The sequence below is a fragment of the Rana temporaria genome, chromosome 2 (assembly GCF_905171775.1).
Source record: "Rana temporaria chromosome 2, aRanTem1.1, whole genome shotgun sequence".
NCBI lineage: Eukaryota > Metazoa > Chordata > Amphibia > Anura > Ranidae > Rana > Rana temporaria.
In genome coordinates this window covers 68,505,272-68,526,164 of record NC_053490.1, presented here as the reverse complement: position 1 = coordinate 68,526,164, position 20,893 = coordinate 68,505,272, and the positions used below count along the sequence as shown (strand labels likewise).

The window sequence follows — 20,893 nt, the reverse complement described above, 5'->3', positions numbered from 1 at the left end:
CTGAATTTCCGATCGTGTTTATGCAGCATAAGATGTACACTGCCTGTTCTATTTTGTCTCCCAAGGACAAATAAATTAGTTTATGAGCAGTCTTATTTTTTCCTGCCTGTTGCAAAACTCATTCAGCATCTGTTCTCCTGGATAATATGATATAGCAGTATGCTCTTCCCATCATGGGAATCCCCAAACAATGTCATCAGCAACCATGGTGGTCCTCTGTCCATGTTACAGAGCACGCTAATGACTGTGATAAAAAGAATCTAGCGGTGTTTATTCTTACCACTGTCTGGGTACCGCTGGACGCAGGTGTTTTATTTCAAGCGCTGCTCTCCTATTGGATGTGGGATCAGCAGTCCATCAATCATTGGTGCACCGATGCCCCTTTCCAATCATTAGTGAGTAGTTACAAGCAACTGCAGAAGATATCCCTTCAGTAAATAAACAAATGACTCACTAAGTAGTGTTTATGGACCGCTCAACTTGTTCACAGCCTGATAACAGTGAGGAATGTTATTGTAACATCTGGACAATAAAACAACCCGCATACCTCCTAGCTGTAGAGAAACACAATCAAATATTTATATCCTGCCCTTTATTCTTTATTCGAACTGTTTTGCCTCTAGGACTCATTTCAGCTAGAATTTAGGAAGGGCGTGAGCGTTTTACTTATTTATAATAAAAGGTAGAGAGACGTATTACCAGTCAGGTTATGGTATGGTGGACCAAATGTCACTTGCCAAACCACTATGATAGACAACATGACATTCTTAAAGGAAACCTCTTCTTAGAAAAACACAATGGGCCAGATTCTTAAAGAGATACGACGGTGTATCTCCTGATACGCCGTCGTATCTCTGAGTTAGGCCGGTCGTATCTATGCGCCTGATTCATAGAATCAGTTACACATAGATATGCCTAAGATCCGACAGGTGTAACTGTGTTACACCGTCGGATCTCAACTGCAATTTAAAAATGGCCGCTGGGGGCGTTCTCGCTGATTTACGCCAAGAATATGTAAATCAGCGAGATACGCCAATTCACAAACGTACGCGGGCCCGACGCAATGTTTTTACGACGTTTACGTAAGGGTTTTCCCGGTGCATAGTTACCCCTGCTTCTATGAGGCGCAGCCAATGTTAAGTATGGCTGTCGTTCCCGCAACGAAATTTTTATTTTTTACGTCGTTTGCGTAAGTCGTTCGCGAATACGGATGGACGTCATTTACGTAAGCGTCGAAACCAATGATGTTGTTGCGACATCATTTGGAGCAATGCACGCTGGGAAAATTTCCGGACGGCGCATGCGCTATTCGATCGGCGCGGGGACGCGCCTGATTTGAATAGCACACTCCCCCTAGCCGCGGAATTTGAATTCCGCTGGAGGAATTACGATCCGCCGCCGCAAGTTTGGAGGTAAGTGTTTTGTGAATTACCCACTTGCCTCTAAAACTTGCGGCGGCGGATCTTAAAACAGATAGATTACGCGGATCTAAAGATCCGCTGATCTATCTGAATCTGGCCCAATAATCGATAATCCAGAACAAGTATTCAGATACAAACTTCGGACTTTTTTCTCTGATTTTCCTAATCTACATACTTGTTCCAGGTGTGTAACTCAGAAAGTATTGAAGCTAAAAGTTTGGCATAATAGCCAGGCAACTAGGATTTCCAGAAGGAGATAAACACTACCAGCCTCAACGTTTCAGAAAATAATGGGCTAGATTCAGCAATGATTTACGCCGGCGTATCTATAGATACGTCGCGTAAATTCAAAGCTGCGCCGGCGCATCTTCTTTCTGTATTCAGAAAGCAAGATACGCCGAAATTAGGCTAAGATCCGACTGGCGTAAGTCTCTTACGCCATCGTATCTTAGGGTGCATATTTACGCTGGCCGCTAGGTGGCGCTTCCGTCGTTTTTGGCGTAGAATATGCAAATTACCTAGATACGCCGATTCACAAACGTACGTGCGCCCGGCGGAATTTTTTACGTCGTTTGCGTAAGGCTTTTCCGGCGTAACGTTGCTCCTGCTTCTATGAGGCGTACGCAATGTTAAGTATGGACGTCGTTCCTGCGTCGAATTTTGATTTTTTTACGTCGTTTGCGTAAGTCGTTCGCGAATAGGGCTGGACGTAATTTACGTTCACGTCGAAAGCAATGACGATTTGTGGCGGAATTTGGAGCATGCGCACCAGGATTCTGTCACAAACAGCGCATGCGACGTTCGTTAAAGACGTCATTTACGTGGGGTCATGTTTTATTTACATAAAACACGCCCACCTCTTGCAAATTTAAATTTGGCGTGCTTACGCCAGCTGATTTACGCTACGCCGCCGCAACTTACGGAGCAAGTGCTTTGTGAATACTGCACTTGCCCGTCTAAGTTGCGGCGGCGTAGCATAAATAACATACGCTACGCCCGCACAAACTTACGGCGGGCTACTTGAATCTAGCCCAATGTCTTTAAAGCTGGTCCCTGGGAATGAGCCAATTTTATCCTTCTGGTGACCCCCATCACTGCAATGGTTAATTGCAGTGGCAGCCTGTCCATTAGGGGTGCCCGGGTGCCACCCCCCCCCTATCCACACCACCCCCTTGTAATGGATAATGCACAGCAAGAATCTATCCATAGCCATCGCCACCCCCTATTAATGCGTCCGGCCCCTTTCAGGACCCCGGGCGCCTGAATCACAGCGGCAGGGTTTTTTTTTTTAACCACCTCATTAGAGCCAGAGGCTGGATGGGCTCTGAATGCAGAACATTGCACCCTAAACCCACCCAGGTGTTACAACGGCAAATGAATATTCGCTGTTGTAACACAGATCCTCAATCTGGCCAATCAGAAGCAGGTCTGAGACCCATTTTCCGATTGGCCGAAAAGAGAAGGCTCCCGATTTGCCGCCCGAGGAGGAGGGAGGAAACGGAAGCCACCGATGCCCGTGGAGAGTTGAGGAAGGGAAAGCTGTCGCCTGCACCACCGAGCAAGGGAAGCCGCCGGTGAAGTGCTGCATAGATGGTGTAAGCTGCATCAGACCCACCGACCGACCGCCGGGGGGACTGCCGCCCCCCCCCCCCCCCAAAAAAAATTACAGCTGGCCGTCACTGGTTAAATGTTTGTTAAAGTAAAATGAATGTTTAATTTTTTTATTATAAAAAAAAAAAAAACATGGTATACTTACTTGCTATGTGCAATGGTTTTTGCACAGAGCAGCCCCGATCCTCTTCTGGGGTCCCCCCGCTGGTGCTCCTGGCTCCTCCTCTTTGTGCTTGCTCACTCCCGAACCACTCACAGGGTGGGCAGCTCGGCCCCGCTCCCCTATCGCTCAGCCCATCAATTGATTGACAGTGGTGGGAGCCAATGGCTCCCACTGTTATCAATCTGCCCAGGGAGGAGGGAGACAGCTGATGTATAACTTACCTTACCCCCCTTCTCCGGCTGGCTCTGGTGCTCTCCTTCCTCTCCCCGAAGACCCTAGACTTAAAGCGGAGTTCCACCGGGTTCTGTGTTTATTAAAAGTCAGTAGCTACAAAAAGTGTAAACACACACTCTCCTGTCCCACAGTCCAGCGATATGGCCGCCCAAAGCCTCGCTTCTCTTCCCCACCTACCTGCGGCGCTGGCATTACTACTGTGACAGCTTGCGGCTTCGTACTGCATAAGACCCCTTTGAGGCCCCGTACACACGACAGAGGAACTCGACGTGCTTGGCACGTCGAGTTCCTCGTTGAGTTTTGGGATGAAGCCGCCGAGGAGCTCGGCGGGCCGCCTTCTCCCATAGAACAACGAGAAAATAGAGAACATGTTCTCTATTTTCTCGTCGAGCTCCTCGGCGGCTCCATCGGGCCAAAACTGTACAGACGACAGAGTTTCTCGGCAGAATCCAGGTTTTGACCGAGTTTCTCGGTGAATTCTGCCGAGAAACTCTGTCGTGTGTACGGGACCTCACACTGAGGAGTTTTTCAGGCGGTACAGCGCTAAAAATAGCGCTGCTATACCGCCTGAAAAACTCCTGCACTGCATACTCAATGTGAAAGCCCGAGGGCTTTCACACTGAGGCGATGCGCTGGCGGGAGACCAAAAAATCTCCTGTCAGCAGCATCTTTGGAGCGGTGAGAGGAGCGGCATGTATACCACTCCTTCACCGCTCCTTCCCATTGAAAACAATGTAAACCGCGGCAATACCGCCCGCAATGCGCCTCTGCAGAGGCGCATTGCGGGCGGTATTAACCCTTTATCGGCCGCTAGTGGGGGTTAATACCGCCGCGCTAGTGGCCGAATCCCGCGGCAAATCCGACGGTATAGCGGTGCTAGACCGTCACCGCAGCTCCCGCCCCAGTCTGAAAGGGGCCTTAGTCGCTCTGCGCGTCGTGAATGGCCATGCAATTTTTTGGGACCTGTGACGTGTCCCAGAAGATTGCAGGGAGAGAGGGGCCAGCTAGGGGGAGAGGAGGAGTAGCCTAGGCGGCCCAGACATATATTTTTGCTAATAATAATTAATCTCGGCAGCACATATATTTAGTTGGGAAGCTACAGTCCTACTTGAAAATAAAACTGTGTAGTGCAAGGATTTCTTTATCAAGGCAAAAGTCACATATGACTTGGTCAAGGAGCCCCGCTTAGGTCCCAAGCGTCATACTGCGGTGTTTGTGATTTCTCCATGGTACAATAAACAATCCTTTCAAAGAGGAAGGTGTGCTGGCAAACATATCACATTCCAGAATGTCTCACTCCAGTGCCTCCTAGGCTTACATCAAGTATGACTATTTCCTAACAATGGAGTCTAAGATTGTCACCCACGTCATGCCGTACTATGAAGCCCAGTGCCCGAGCAACCTACAGTAATACATGGCTCCACATAGGAGTTAGAAGGTATCTATGTTTATATAAAGAGTTTGAGCCGGCTTCAGGGTTTCAATTAATGTTGGAGTGAGTTATTCTGATGTGAGAAGTATATGATGAAAACCTATGCCAGGGGTCTAAAAACTGGTGGCCCTCCGGCTGTTGCGAAACTACAAGTCCCATGAGGCATTGCAAGGCTGACAGTTACAAGCATGACTCCCCCGGGCAGAGGCATGATGGGACTTGTAGTTTCGCAACAGCTAGAGGGCTGCCAGTTTGAGACCCCTGACCTATGCTGTCAGTTTCCTATTGCTAATTTTTAGAGTCCTTTTACTCCACACACTCACTTTAATGAGAGAGTGCACAGATGGGACGAGCCACACTGACAAATGCCATATAAAATTAGGAAAAAATTAGGAACTTGGGTCATTTTACCCAGATGTCATTTTCTAACCAGCAGAGGAAAACAGCAGCAAGGGTTCCCCTAAATCCGGGATACATTACTCCAAATCTCAACATTCATTTTAGTTCAGTTAAGCTGATACAGGAGCAATGCAGGTTTTGTATATTCTACTACAGGAAGTTTGTCTGTTTCACATCTTATTATTAGAAAACCACAGCTGGAATCTTATTGGCTGTTTGCTGTAGGCCAGTGGCAGTCCACTTTTTTGATATACTGGGCCTTAAGTGTGGCCCCTGAAATCACCAAAGGACCGCACATAATATTCAGTGAATGCAGTTGGAGTTGGAGACTGCAGACATGCTAGTCAATGACTACAGGCTTGCCATAAGAGATAGTCAAAAAACTGCACACATGCTGCCAGAGATGGTCAATCACTTTGGGGTTGCCACAGGAGCTAGTCAGAGACTGTAGACGTGCTGCAGGAGATGGCCACTGAATTTGGGCTTGCCACATGAGATAGTCAGAGACCGCAGACATGCTAAATGAGATGGTCAGAGACTGCAGACATGCTAAAAAAGATAGTTAATGACTATGGGCTTGCAACAAGAGATATTCAGGAACTATAGACATGCTGCAGGAGATGGCCAACTACTACGGGCTTTCTACAAGAGATAGTCAGAGATTGCAGACACGCTGCAGGAGATTGTTAATGACTATGGGATTTCTACAAGAGATTCTCAGGGACTGTAGACATGCTGGTCAATTACCACAGGCTTGCCATAAGAGATAGAGACTACAGACATGCTGCCGGAGATGGTCAAGCACTTCAGATAGATAGTCAGAGACTGCAGACATGCTGCAAGAGATGGTCAATGACTATGGGCTTGCTACAAGAATAGTCAGAGACTGTGGACAGGCAACAGGAGATGGTCAATCACATGGGCTTGCTACAAGAGATAGCCCTACTGCAGACATTCTACAGGAGATGGATGGAGACTGCAGACATGCTGCAGGAGAAGGTCAGCCACTATAGGCTTGCCACAAGAGATAGTGAAGGACTGCAGACATGCTGCAGAAGATGGTCAGAGATTGCAGACATGCTGCAGAAGATGGTCAGAGATTGCAGACATGCTGCAGGAGATTTTCAGAGATTGCAGACATGCTGCAGGAGATTTTCAGAGACTGAGATCATTTGGTGCAGGAAAGGTCAGTCTTCAGCTTGGTGAATCCCATCACAGGAAAGGTGAGTATGCATACACAAGGTTAAGCTTACACAAAGAAGGGCTAATGTTATGGGTATTATGAAACTAAAAGGTGGCCTTTTGGTTTGGTCTTTTAATAAAATACTTGTTTTTCAATGTTTTTTTCATCCTTGCTGATCTCCTGCATCCTTTATGAAGCCACTTCTTTCTTATATGTATTTGCTCCAGTGATGGCTTTTTGGCTTTTCTCAGGTTGGTTTTGGGCGACTGCAGAATGCCTACATAATATGTAGTGAAATAGCCACTTGTAATCTCCATCAGTAGCCCACTCATGTGACATGGTGACAACAGAGCCACACAAGTGGGAGACCGGAATAGTGTGATCAGCCTATTAGAGAAAACTAATGAACAAGACCCTTCATAGCATAATCATTTGGTATTATTAAAAGCTACAGTTACTGGGCACATCCATGGATTGGTAGTCAGGGGCCACATTATATATGTCTTTCTTTTTAATTTGGCCATAGTTCCACTTTAACTGTGTCTTATTTCTTTGTAGAATCTTTACATTCATGCTTTCAGTCACATAAGGAGTTTTACCGCAGGGAATTCAAAGCTCTGGAAAGATTAGGAAAGCCTCACGGTTCACGGTTTCCACAGCAATGTGACAACTGACAGTTGGCAAGAGATTAACAATACCCGACTTGCCCTAACAGTAAAAAAAAAGCAAACGTACATCACTCAGAGCAAGCAATATAATAAAAAAACTCACAAAAAAAAAAAACACAGATACTACATAATCAAGAATTCACTGTATCTGGAAGGAAGGAATTCAATGACTTATGGCCTGTACACACGATCCGAAAATCGGACGACTGTACTGACTAAACGAAAATCGTATGATCTGGTATTGTACGAGGAACATTTTCGTGCATGTCCAATCGAATAATATTGGATGGATTGTCGTGATCGGCTCTCGAAAGCTCTGTACCAACGATCCGATTATTATACGATTCTTCCTTGGACTCGTACTATATTCGGATCGTGTGAATGTGCAATGTTCTGAAAAAGCAATGCTACATTAGACACAGGACTAACTTTTGAGGTAAGTACTTAAACAATATAAATTCATTAAACACAATCCAGGGAATTGACTAAATTCTATGCGCTGTTATAAAGGCGCTCAGGATACTGTCAGAAGTGGCGTGCATCACATTAACTAAGTGAAAATAGAAAATGAAAATTGAAAATAAAAAACTGAAATAGAAACTGACACAGGTGGAGCGGACAGTCCTGAAACAGGTCTATCTGCACCTTCTGCGCCGGTTTCATGTGCCGGTTTGATCCCGTTATCTCTGATCCTTGCCTTCTTCCACTGTCCCCAATCTATCTCCTTATAAGACAGAGCCTTTGTAGTCACTCTGCACATGCTCAGTTTGATATGTATTGCTAGAGAGTTTTTTTTTCCTCTTGGGAGGGTGCATGTGATCAGCACAGGGCCAATCAGCACTGTCCAGACAGAGGGTCAGGGGCCCTGCAGCATCAAAGGACAGTCAGAGTAGAATAAAAACTTCTCCTACAAGCTTTAACTAGTGCTCCTGCGGACACCGATAGAAGTCACAAGACTGCTATATACTGCTGATGAGAAAAGGTATTTAGCAGTTTATATTAAATAAAAAGATTGCATTTCTATGTTCTGTGTACTGTGGGGGACCACATATAGTGAATGAAGGGTCCTGGGTTTAGTAACACTTTAAGGTGATACAATACCCCATCTTCTTTTTTTTTTCTTTTTTTACAACCCCTTTAAAGTATTACAAAAACCAGAGCCTGCATTCACTATATCTGGTCTCCCACAGTACACAGAACATGGAAATGCAATTATTTTAGTAAATATAAACTGCTAAATATCTTTTCTCATTTCTTTACATAAAATAACTGAGTACTAAGATTTGTAGGTAAAGTTGATCCAGGGTAAATCCGATTGCCTCTCGGGGGATCAGGAAGGAATTTTTTCCCCTGCTGTAGCAAATTGGATCATGCTCTGCTGGGGTTTTTTGCCTTCCTCTGGATCAACTGTGGGTATGGAGTTGGGTGTATGGGATTGTATTGTGTTTTTTATTTTGTTTGTTTATTTTTTTGTGGTTGAACTGGATGGACTTGTGTCTTTTTTCAACCTGACTAACTATGTAACTATGTAACTATGTAACTATCAGCAGTTAGAGCAGTCTTGTGACTCCTATCAGTGTCTGGTTTAAAGCGTTTGTGAACCCCACTTTGTTATTTTTACCTACAGGTAAGCCTATATAACAAGTATATTTGTTGGAATGTATCAATATGTCCATACTTCTAGTATCTTGATGTATCCTTTGGTATACCGAAATACCTATACTATGTAAACAATTTTTGTCTTGGAATTTAATATGTAAATTTTCAAGAAAAAATATTGGAAAAGAAAAATGTTTTTCCATTTGCTGTGCCCTTCACACCTCAAATACTTACCCGAGTTCTGTATCGGTCGAGCGCTGTACCCATCTACAGATCTTCTCTCCTCTCTCCCCACTCTCACAAAATTTGGCTGAGAGCAGCAGGAGCCAGTGTCAGTCAAATCCTGTCACCTGAGACCAGGGGCTGAGCTGGGCTGTGTGTGTCAATAGGCGTGCACAGCCTGGCTCAAGACCAAGCCTGCACATCTGCCTCCATAGCAAGCCATGGGGGAAGACACAGAAGAGGAGGAGGAGCCAAGATCACCAGCGGAGGACTCTAGAAGAGGAGGTTTGAGTCAGAATATTTCCGATTATGCGCTATAAAAGCATATATAAGGGGATATAATGGGTACTGAAAACAAGAAGAAAAAATGGCAGCTCTAATTTTCTCACATTTCCTACAATATGAAGTTACTAAACAGGTAAAAGACAGTTAACTTGCCAACCGCTTCACGCACAGATACGGCACAGAATGGCCCCTGTGGGCATAGCAACGTAGCTCTTTGACTGTGCCCGCGGGACCTGCGGACTCGATGTCCGCCGGTGTCCCGTGATCATGTCACAGAGCTGCAGAATGGGGAGAGATGCCTGTGTAAACAAGGCATTTCCCTGTTCTCCCTTGAGACATGACAGTGATCTACTGCTCCCTGTCATCGGGAGCAGTGATCAGTGTTGTGTCACTTGTAGCCCAGCCCCCTTACAGTTAAAATCACTCCCTAGGACACACTTAACCCCTTCCTCGCCCCCCTAGTGGTTAACCCCTTCCCTGCCAGTGTCATTTACACAGTAATCAGTGCATTTTTATAGCACTGATCGCTGTATAAATGACAATGATCCCAAAGTAGCATCAAAAGTGTCCGATGTGTCTGCCATAATGTCGCAGTCACGATAAAAATCGCAGATCGCCGGCATTATTAAAAAAAATATATATATTAATAAAAATGCCATAAAACTATCCCCTATTTTATAGACGCTATAACTTTTGCGCAAACCAATCAAAATATGCTTATTGCGATTTTTTTAACCAAAAATTTGTAGAAGAATACATATCGGCCTAAACTGAGAAAGAAATTAGTTTTTTTATATATTTTTGGGGGATATTTATTATAGCAAAAAGTAAAAGATATTGCTTTTTTTTTCAAAATGGTCGCTTTTTTTTTTGTTTATAGCGCAAAAAATAAAAACCGCAGAGCTGATCAAATACCACCAAAAGAAAGCTCTATTTGTGGGGGGGAAAAAAGGATGTAAATTTTGTTTGGGTGCAACGTCGCACGACCGTGCAATTGTCAGTTAAAACGACGCAGTGCCGAATCGCAAAAAGTGCTCTGATTAGGAAGGGGGGAAATTCTTCCGGGGCTGAAGTGGTTAAAGTAAAACTCTTGTTTGCCCCCAAAATCTAAACTGGCACTCACCTGCGCAACAGCTTTGCTTCCCTGTAGAACCCCTAGGTAACCCCAAAACCTACGTCTGTTACTCAACCAGTGATACTCACATGGTCATCTTGCCCATCCCCTTCAGCTTTTTACACCTCCCTACTAGCTAGTGAGTTAGCCATCAAAATCACTGTTGTATTTTAACAGGTATTCTCGGTTGCCCATTGAAGAAGCTTGCATCATAATTAAAGTGGAGTTCCACCCATAAATATAACATTACATCAGTAGTTTTAAAAAAATGTCATTAGTCCTTTAAGAAAACATTTTTTTTTTTAGATGCCTTCAAAGTGTTGTTGCTAGGCAGAATAGTTAATCTACCCACTTCCTGCACCTAGGTGCTTAAGCTTCCTAACCTACACCGCACAGACTCCTGGGAATGTAGTGGGTGTAACTTTCCAGGAGTCTGTGCACTCCCCAGTCTCGAAGAATCATGTGACTTGGACAGTACAGGTGCTGAAACCTGATCTGAAACCGATTACACTGCTTGTGCAGCACTGAGCATGTGCGAGATCTGCAAGGCTGAAATCCAGGAAGTCATACAGTCTGGCTTCATGATGCCCACACTTAAGATGGCCCCAGTCAATTTCTATTTTATAAAGTGTCTAAATGCTGTAACAACCTAACAAAACGGACCTTAGTTTACAGACTAACTTTACTAGAATACATTAAGCTTGTGTATTACAGGGGTATTTATATTTAAAAAGTGAAATTGTGGCCGGAACTCCTCTTTAAGAACACATTTTCTTCTATACCTGTGACCAATCTCACACGTATATGACATTGCACAGGAGCCATTGTGTCAAGTATTCCAACTGGGCTAAAAGAACATACGTAGAGAATAGACAATGGGCCAAGTAAAGACAAACAGTAGAGATTTCAACATCTAACAAGCACCTTCTCCAAGTGTTTCTGATTATTTACACAGAGGTGCTAATTCTACAGAATTATACTTAAAGAGGAACTTCACCCTCCTGTGTTATTTTTTTAATCCCCTCCTGCCTTGTTTCCTGGGTTACCCTCAAACACATACTCACACGTCCAGCCAATCAAGGGTTGTCCTGCTGTAATGCACTGCATGCCGGGTCCCATGCCACCATCTGCCTTGGTTATGTCATGAAAAGTCCATGGTCTCTTCCAGGTTCCTGCAGCTGGCCTCCTGGTGACATGGTTCACATTGGTGCGATTTGACATGTTGCTGTTGCCGGCAATGGCACCGTCCTAATTGGTGCACCCATTTCCAAAAGTCGTTTCTGTACTACTTTTGGCAATTCAGGGGTGCGGTTTCCGAGAAACCTGCACAGATGTCTCTGAAAATTGACAACGAAATTGGGACTGACATGCGGGAATGAAAGCGTGCGAGTTCAGCACTCGGTCTGAACCTAGGCTGAAGCTGCAAGGCTTTACTGGCTGTTTTCCTAAAGGCCCGTACAAACGATCATGTGATGGCAGTGTGATGACAGGCTGTTTTAGGAAAATCCGGCCTTTTGTATGCTCCATCAGACAATTGTTGTCGAAATTTCCGCCAACAAATGTGGGATAGCATGCTTTAAAATTTTGCCGACAACAAATGTGTTTTGTTGGATTATCTGATTGTGTGTACAGAAGTCCATCATAAAAAAATCCAAAGTACAAACACGCATGCTCAGAAGCAGTGCTAACAATAACACAACATTAGCATAAGTTGCCTAAAGGGTGGCGCTAGAGAGCTGAAAAACCACGTAGTTTCATGTTTGATGGCTGACAATTCTTTGCCGTTTGTATGCAAGACAAGTTCATGGCCAACCCCCTTCGGACAAAAGTCTTACGCTTTGTCCGATGGAAATCCGATCATGTGTACGAGGCTTTAGTCAAGATGCTTGTGCTTGCACCCGAAGCCTATTGTAGAATCAGCTCGGGTGAGGACAGCACTGGATCCCTGGACAGATAAGTGTCCTTATATTATAAGTCAGCAGCTACAGTATTTGTAGCTGCTGACTTCATTTTTTTCGGAAAGACTGGAGCTCAGCTTACACCAACTTTAACAATTCCCTGAGCTGCCTAGCTTTCAGTATACTGTCTGCTTTATATTCCAAGCCACAATCATAATACAACCGAAAGCGATAATCACCATGTAAAGTCACAGTAGCATGACGATGATGATAAACAATCGTTTTTGCAGTTTTTGTAATGTACGGGTAATGTATAAATGCATATATATATATATATATATATATATATATATATATATATATATATATATATATATATATACTGTATATATGTTCCCTTTCAAGGGAACAGGGAAAGCCTCCACGTTCTTTTGGGGTACTCTGTACACACAACCGTTTTTCGGGTTGTAAAAAATGAAGTTTTTAAGAGTCTAGAAAAAATGATTGATGATTTTTTAACCCGATCATTAAAACGGCCTTGCCTACACACGATCGTGGAAAAAAAAATGCTCTAGAAAAGCGCGGTGATGTACAACACATACAAAGGCACTATAAAGGGGAAGTTCCATTCGAATGGCGCCACACTTTGGGGCTGATTACGCAAATTTACCTTCTCATAACTTACTTCTGAGCATGTGCGTTTTCTTCCCCGTTGTTAAAGCCTACATGACCCGTTTTTCACGACGAGAAAAACGACGACGTGAAAAAGGACAAGAAAAAGTAGAGCAGGTTCTAAATTTTTAATGGCCATTTTTCTCGTCAAGAAAAATGCTCTGGAGCCTACACACGATAGTTTTTAACGACCAATTTAAAAAATTGCATTTTTCTCGGTCGTGTCTCCGCGTCATTAGATGTCCGACAGACATCTTTTTGCAATGGGCTATGCACATCTTTCAAAAAAAATCCAAATGATTTTATACAAGGAATCCATTTGGAGCATAACATACTAATGTCTGTCATACTAATACCAATATAATATAAACACCTATTAGCACAAGTTTTTTTCAACTAGGGTTCCCCCTGAGGTTGTTGGTGGTTCCTTGAGCAATAAGGCCCGGTTCACACTGCTGCGAATTCTTTTGCGAATTTGAGCCGTTGCGATTGCTCAAATTCGCAAGTCATTAAAATAACATTGTTTTCCATTAGTGCCGTTCACATTAATGCGTTGCGAATATAAGCTGCGGGAAAAAAGGGTCCTGTCCAAGTTTGCACCGTGTGCGATGCGAAAAGCCTGGCATTCCCTGAAATCGCGGCCGCGAATCGCAGCAAAAATGCAGCCGCGAAATCGCGATTTTGAATTCGCAGCAGTGAGAACTTAGCCTAAGAAAGGTGGAATGGGTTTACCACCTGCTTTAACCACCAATGTAAGCCTAAACCATAGACTGATCGGCAGGAACCAGACAAATTTCGATCCATCTATGGGCAGGCTGGTTATACTCTATCGACCGACTTCAGTACAACCAGTCTGCCAGGTTTATAACATAAGATCAGTGCCGGTAACTATAACTGCCAGCACAATGATCATTGCATTCTGACGGTGGGGAAACCTCCCGCTATTAAAATTGAATAGTGCAGCGGGAGGTATTCCCGATCAATACTGAGAATCTGTTCACATCAATATGACCCAGCACAGAGCAGTTTCAAAAAGGTTCCTGTACTACTTTGGTGCGATTCTAGCAGGATTTAGGCAACATAGAATATACAAGCCTTATTAAAGCTCCATCAAAGTTGCACTGAAAGTCAGATTCAAATTATATCGCAGCAGTGTGAACCTAGCCTTAAGCAAGCCATACACCATGCAATTTTCTTTCCTTCATCCACAGCTCAATAGACCTGTCAACACAGTCAAGTATAATCTGAAATCACGCTACTGTGAAATAGGTCTATGGGGGCACTTCTACACTGACCACCAATGTAGGGGATCAAGTCTACACTGACCACTAATGTAAGGTGGCACTTCTAAAATGACCACCAATGTAACGGGACACTTCTACACCTACCACCCAATGACATCTATCACCATGTAGGGGAACACTTCTAAACTGACTGACCACCAATGTAGGGGAGCAGATCTACACTGACAGTCAATGTAAGTGAGTACTTCTACAGTCACTGACCACAAATATAATGGGGCATTTCTATACTGACCATCAATGTAAGCAGACACTTCTACACTAACCACAAATATAAGGGAGCACAACTACACTGACCATCAATGTAAGGGGACATTTCCATACTGACCACCAATGTGAGGAGGCATACATAGGCAGAGCGATGTTGCTCCAGGTTGCTCCACTGCTGCTCAGCCTCCCACACTCTCCTTCAATTCAGGTGCCAGCCCAGCTCCCAGAGCGGCTTGTAAACAGAGAAGGGAAGATGCGGATGGCTGCACTCCAGTAATAAGACCACCTTTATTGCAGTAAATTCCAAGAAACACAGCACTCACAAGCACAGAAATCACAGTGGGGGGACAAACTGGCCACCAATATAGAGGGGGCACTTCTACACTGGCCACCAATATAAGGGGCACGTCTACACTGACCACCAATATAAGGGGGCACTTCTACTCTGACCATCAATGTAAGTGGGCACTTCTAATATGACAACTAATGTAAGGGGGCACTGCTACACTGATCACCAATATAAGGGGGCACTTCTACTCTGACCATCAATGTAAGGGGTCATTTTCACACTGACCACCAATGTAATGGGGCACTTTTGCACTGACCACCATTATAGGGAGGGCACTTCTTCATTGATTAGTGATGTAAGGGGGCACTTATACACTGACTACCAATGTAACGGGGCATTTCTACACGGACGACTTATCTAATTAGATGCAATTTTTACTGTCTGCGATTTATTTCTGTTATTATCCTTCATTTAATTTCATATCATTCATTTCACTTTAGAATTATGACAGAAAATAATTTTGATGTATAAAACAAGAGGACGTTAAAAAAAATGATAAGCCCCGGGGTGTCAAATACGCTACTTATGGCACTTTACTTTTTTTGTTTAAAAACCTTTATGTAACTTACTAATTATCCCGCTAACGTTACTGAATTGCACACGTCGTTGCGGGAACGTCGTTGCGGGAGAAGGTGTGCCACGAAGCAGGGCAATGTGTAGCTTAAAGCGGAGGTTCACCCTTAGAGGGCACTTTTCCCCCTTAGATTCCTGCTCGTTTTTACTAGGGGAATCGGCTATTTATTTTTAAATATGTGCAGTACTTACCCGTTTACGAGATGCATCCTCTCCGTCGCTTCCGGGTATGGGCTTCGGGAATGGGCGTTCCTTCTTGATTGACAGGCTTCCGAGAGGCTTCCGACGGTCGCATCCATCGCGTCACGATTTTCCGAAAGAAGCCGAACGTCGGTGCGCAGGCGCAGTATAGAGCCGCACCGACGTTCGGCTTCTTTCGGCTACGATTGATGCGATGGATGCGACCGTCGGAAGCCTCTCGGAAGGCTGTCACTCAAGAAGGAACGCCCGCTCCCGAAGACCCATACCCGGAAGCGACGGAAGAAGATGCAGCTCGAAAACGGGTAAGTACGGATCATATTTTAAAATAAATAGCTGATTCCCCTAGTAAAAACGAGCAGGAAGCTAAGGGGAGAAGATTTTTTTTTTTACAAATGGGTGAACTCCCGCTTTAAAAAGTTCAAGTCCGATTTCTGGGCTACCGAGGTTAATGCCAGCCGATTCATTTTGACAGCACATGTTAATGTGTGAAAAAAAAGTGTGTGCTTTAACGCACTGTACACCAGTGGTTAGATGTGAACCTAGCCTAAACAACTGAAAAACACTGTATTAAGCCGCAATCATATCTAGTGTTTGCCAGGCGCACTTTTCTTTTTTTGGGAGACACGCGTAGGGCAACCCATTCATTAGAATAGACTGTACCACCCGCAACAATGAAGCTTCTGCATCTTTTTTAGGCATAGAGCTTTGGTGCGTTTTTTTACCTAATAGTTTAGCGTGTTTTGTGACAATAGTAGCATCTTATACTAGCCAAAGGATTGACAGTAGCAGACCTATTCATATTAGTTACAATGTTTCAATCGAGATGTCATGAGGGGTTGATTGTCTGGCTCATACAGTACAATGTAGTTACTACGGTAGGTACATGGTCAGTGTTAGATGCCTTTTTCAAGGGGAGGTGATGAGTTGGTCAACAGTAGGCTCCCGATCACTCCTGAATGATTTGTTATGTGTCTCCAGAAGCACAACAATGCTTAACAATAAAGGGGCAGATCCACGTACCTTGGCGCATCTTTCCGCCGGGCACAGCGTATTTAAGATACACTACGCCGCCGTAACTTCTTTTTTTTTTTCGAATCCTCAAAGAATTAGTAGTGTATCTTTGGCGGTGTAAGGGCGCGGAATTCAAATGGCTGTAATGGGGGCGTGTTTTATGTAAATACGTTGTGACCCGACTTAAACAACGTTTTTTTTGAACGGCGCATGCGCCGTCCGTGGGGGTATCCCAGTGTGCATGCTCGAAATGAAACTGGAACAAGCCAATGTTTAAGACGGTGACATCATTCTACGCAAATCCCTATTCGCAAACGACTTACGCAAACGACGTAAAAAATTCAAAATGCGAGGCGGGAACGATGGCCATACTCAACATTGAGTACGCCTCATAATAGCAAGGATAACTATACGCTGGAAAAAGCCGAACGCAAACGACGTAAAAAAATGCGCCGGCCGGACGTACGTCCGTGGATCGCCGTAACAAGCTAATTTGCATACTCGACGCGGAATTCGACGGAAACGCCACCTAGCGGCCGCCAAAAAATTGCACCCAAGATCCGACGGCGTACTAAGACGTACTCCTGTCGGATCGATCCGAGATGCAGTCGTATCTTGTTTTGTAGATACAAAACAAAGATACGAGGTGCAAAATTTGAAATTACGCGGCGTATCAAGAGATACGCTGGCGTAATTCTTTCATGGATCTGGCCCAAAATGTCTATGATATTCTATAGGGCCCATTCCCTGGGCCATGTGCTGCCATTTGTTGTACCAAAAATGTACAGGTGCTTCTTTAGGGCAAGATCACATGTTTTTGGCCCTATAGACTCCAATAGGGGTACCTGAAATATACAGGTATTGTGTGTTTTTCAAGACCAACAATAAGTATCCCCCTCCTAGTAACCTGCTTTCCATTGGCCAAAAAAAAAAAAAAAAAAAGCTTATGCCTGAAAACCTGTGAAAAACGCACACAAAAAAAAACAGCTGCAGAAAAAGAAGAAGAAGCTGACGCTCGGGTGTAAACTGCAAATTCAAACATAGGACAATCACGGATCTATACTTAGACCACATGTATTTATTTATTTTTAAAGGAGAAAAGTGCAGAGAGGATGGAGCCCTGGTCTTTTTCTGACACTCTTCTATTTTATTATTATTATTATTATTATTATTATTATTATTACATTCTCTTTGTAATCACCAGACTATATTATCCAGCATATTGTAAATAAATAACTAGAAATAATAAAAGTAATAAAGAATAAATAAATGATAAATAAAGAAAAATAAAATAAATAAAGAAATAATAATAAATACATGAATAAAAAGAAAATAATAATAAAAGAAAAAAAAAAGGAGGTGCAAAGGGAATGAAGCATTGTGCATTTTCTGCTGTCATTCCTCTATGTTTTCATCATGCTGAAGTCACAAATGATTATTACATTTATTATTATTATTATTATTATTATTATTATTATTATTATTATTACTACATCATCTTTGTAATCACTGGGCTATAACATCCAGCATATTGTAAAAACATAACTATAAATGGAATAAAGAAAAATAAAGAAAAATAATAATAAAGATAAAAAATAAAATTTATAATAAGAAATTGAAGAAAAATACAAATAAAAAAGTTGCACCTCACACTACTCGTTTATTATTATTTCATCCTTTTTGTAATCACTGAACTATAACCTGCAGCATATTGTAAATAAAGAAATCTAAATGAAATAAAATGTGGATTTCAGCTGAGGACAATTGCAGGGACATGCTGTGTGAGGAGAGGTGTGTCCCTGGAAATGAGGGATACAGTCCATGTAGTGGGCGATAAGAGGACCTGTCTGTCTGTCTGTACAGAGGAGATGGGGGATGGAGAGAACACTCACCCCCCGGTCTCCGCTCCCGAGTCCTCGCAGTCATCGTCCGCACTCTTCTTCTCCATGGCCGCCCGGGATCACGGAGCCCCCATGGCCGGCCGGCTGTGCTGTAGATGTGGCCGGGCTGTCCCGACTCTCTCCGCCTTCTGACCTTCTCCTGGATGTGACACGCCCCCTGCACGAGCGGCCCGCCCCCGATCCTTTGTATGGCCGGAGAATGAGGACACCTACCCCCCCCCCCCTGCTGGAGGATCGCAGACTTCTCCTTCTATGAGAGCCAGGGGACCCGAACCACCTACCTACAGAGCACCCTCCTACTTCACTTACCTCTGACAGCATGAGATCACCCTCCTACATCACTTACCTCTGACAGCATGAGATCACCCTCCTACTTCACTTACAGTACAAGATCACCCTCCTCCATCACTTACAGTACAAGATCACCCTCCTCCATCACTTACAGTACAAGATCACCCTCCTCCATCACTTACAGTACAAGATCACCCTCTTCCATCACTTACAGTACAAGATCACCCTCCTCCATCACTTACAGTACAAGATCACCCTCCTCCATCACTTACAGTACAAGAGCACCCTCCTCCATCACTTACAGTACAAGATCACCCTCTTCCATCACTTACAGTACAAGATAACCCACCTCCATCACTTACAGTACAAGATCACCCTCCTCCATCACTTACAGTACACGATCACCATCCTACATCACTTACAGTACAAGATCACCCTCCTCCATCACTTACAGTACAAGAGCACCCTCCTCCATCACTTACAGTACAAGATCACCCTCTTCCATCACTTACAGTACAAGATAACCCACCTCCATCACTTACAGTACAAGATCACCCTCCTCCATCACTTACAGTACACGATCACCATCCTACATCACTTACAGTACAAGATCACCCTCTTCCATCACTTACAGTACAAGATCACCCTCTTCCATCACTTACAGTACAAGATCACCCTCCTCCATCACTTACAGTACAAGATCACCCTCCTCCATCACTTACAGTACAAGATCACCCTCCTCCATCACTTACAGTACAAGATCACCCTCCTCCATCACTTACAGTACAAGATCACCCTCCTCCATCACTTACAGTACAAGATCACCCTCCTCCATCACTTACAGTACAAGATCACCCTCCTCCATCACTTACAGTACAAGATCACCCTCCTCCATCACTTACAGTACAAGATCACCATCCTACATCACTTACAGTACAAGATCACCCTCCTCCATCACTTACAGTACAAGATCACCCTCCTCCATCACTTACAGTACAAGAGCACCCTCCTCCATCACTTACAGTACAAGATCACCCTCCTCCATCACTTACAGTACAAGATCACCCTCCTCCATCACTTACAGTACAAGATCACCCTCCTCCATCACTTACAGTACAAGATCACCCTCCTCCATCACTTACAGTACAAGATCACCCTCTTCCATCACTTACAGTACAAGATCACCCTCCTCCATCACTTACAGTACAAGATCACCCTCCTCCATCACTTACAGTACAAGATCACCCTCCTCCATCACTTACAGTACAAGATCACCCTCCTCCATCACTTACAGTACAAGATCACCCTCCTCCATCACTTACAGTACAAGATCACCCTCCTCCATCACTTACAGTACAAGATCACCCTCCTCCATCACTTACAGTACAAGATCACCCTCCTCCATCACTTACAGTACAAGATCACCCTCCTCCATCACTTACAGTACAAGATCACCCTCCTCCATCACTTACAGTACAAGATCACCCTCCTCCATCACTTACAGTACAAGATCACCATCCTACATCACTTACAGTACAAGATCACCCTCCTCCATCACTTACAGTACAAGATCACCCTCCTCCATCACTTACAGTACAAGAGCACCCTCCTCCATCACTTACAGTACAAGATCACCCTCCTCCATCACTTACAGTACAAGATCACCCTCCTCCATCACTTACAGTACAAGATCACCCTCCTCCATCACTTACAGTACAAGATCACCCTCCTCCATCACTTACAGTACAAGATCACCCTCTTCCATCACTTACAGTACAAGATCACCCTCCTCCATCACTTACAGTACAAGATCACCCTCCTCCATCACTTACAGTACAAGATCACCCTCCTCCATCACTTACAGTACAAGATCACCCTCCTCCATCACTTACAGTACAAGATCACCCTCCTCCATCACTTACAGTACAAGATCACCCTCCTCCATCACTTACAGTACAAGATCACCCTCCTCCATCACTTACAGTACAAGATCACCCTCCTCCATCACTTACAGTACAAGATCACCCTCCTCCATCACTTACAGTACAAGATCACCCTCCTCCATCACTTACAGTACAAGATCACCCTCCTCCATCACTTACAGTACAAGATCACCATCCTACATCACTTACAGTACAAGATCACCCTCCTCCAT

General features: G+C 44.1%; 1 protein-coding gene across 2 annotated transcripts in view; it reads right to left on the bottom strand.

The window, feature by feature from the left end:
- The window catches only part of FAM124A (family with sequence similarity 124 member A), a 114,308-nt gene extending 95,710 nt beyond the window's left edge, over nt 1-18,598 (bottom strand). The window contains exon 1 of one of the 2 annotated variants that reach the window (XM_040340326.1): nt 18,439-18,598. In XM_040340326.1, the coding sequence (XP_040196260.1) occupies nt 18,439-18,494 (56 nt within the window). In that variant the 5' untranslated portion in view covers nt 18,495-18,598. The remainder of the gene's footprint in view (nt 1-18,438) is intronic. The other variant, XM_040340325.1, reaches the window with a different exon arrangement.
- Nucleotides 18,599-20,893: the final 2,295 nt, after the last annotated feature.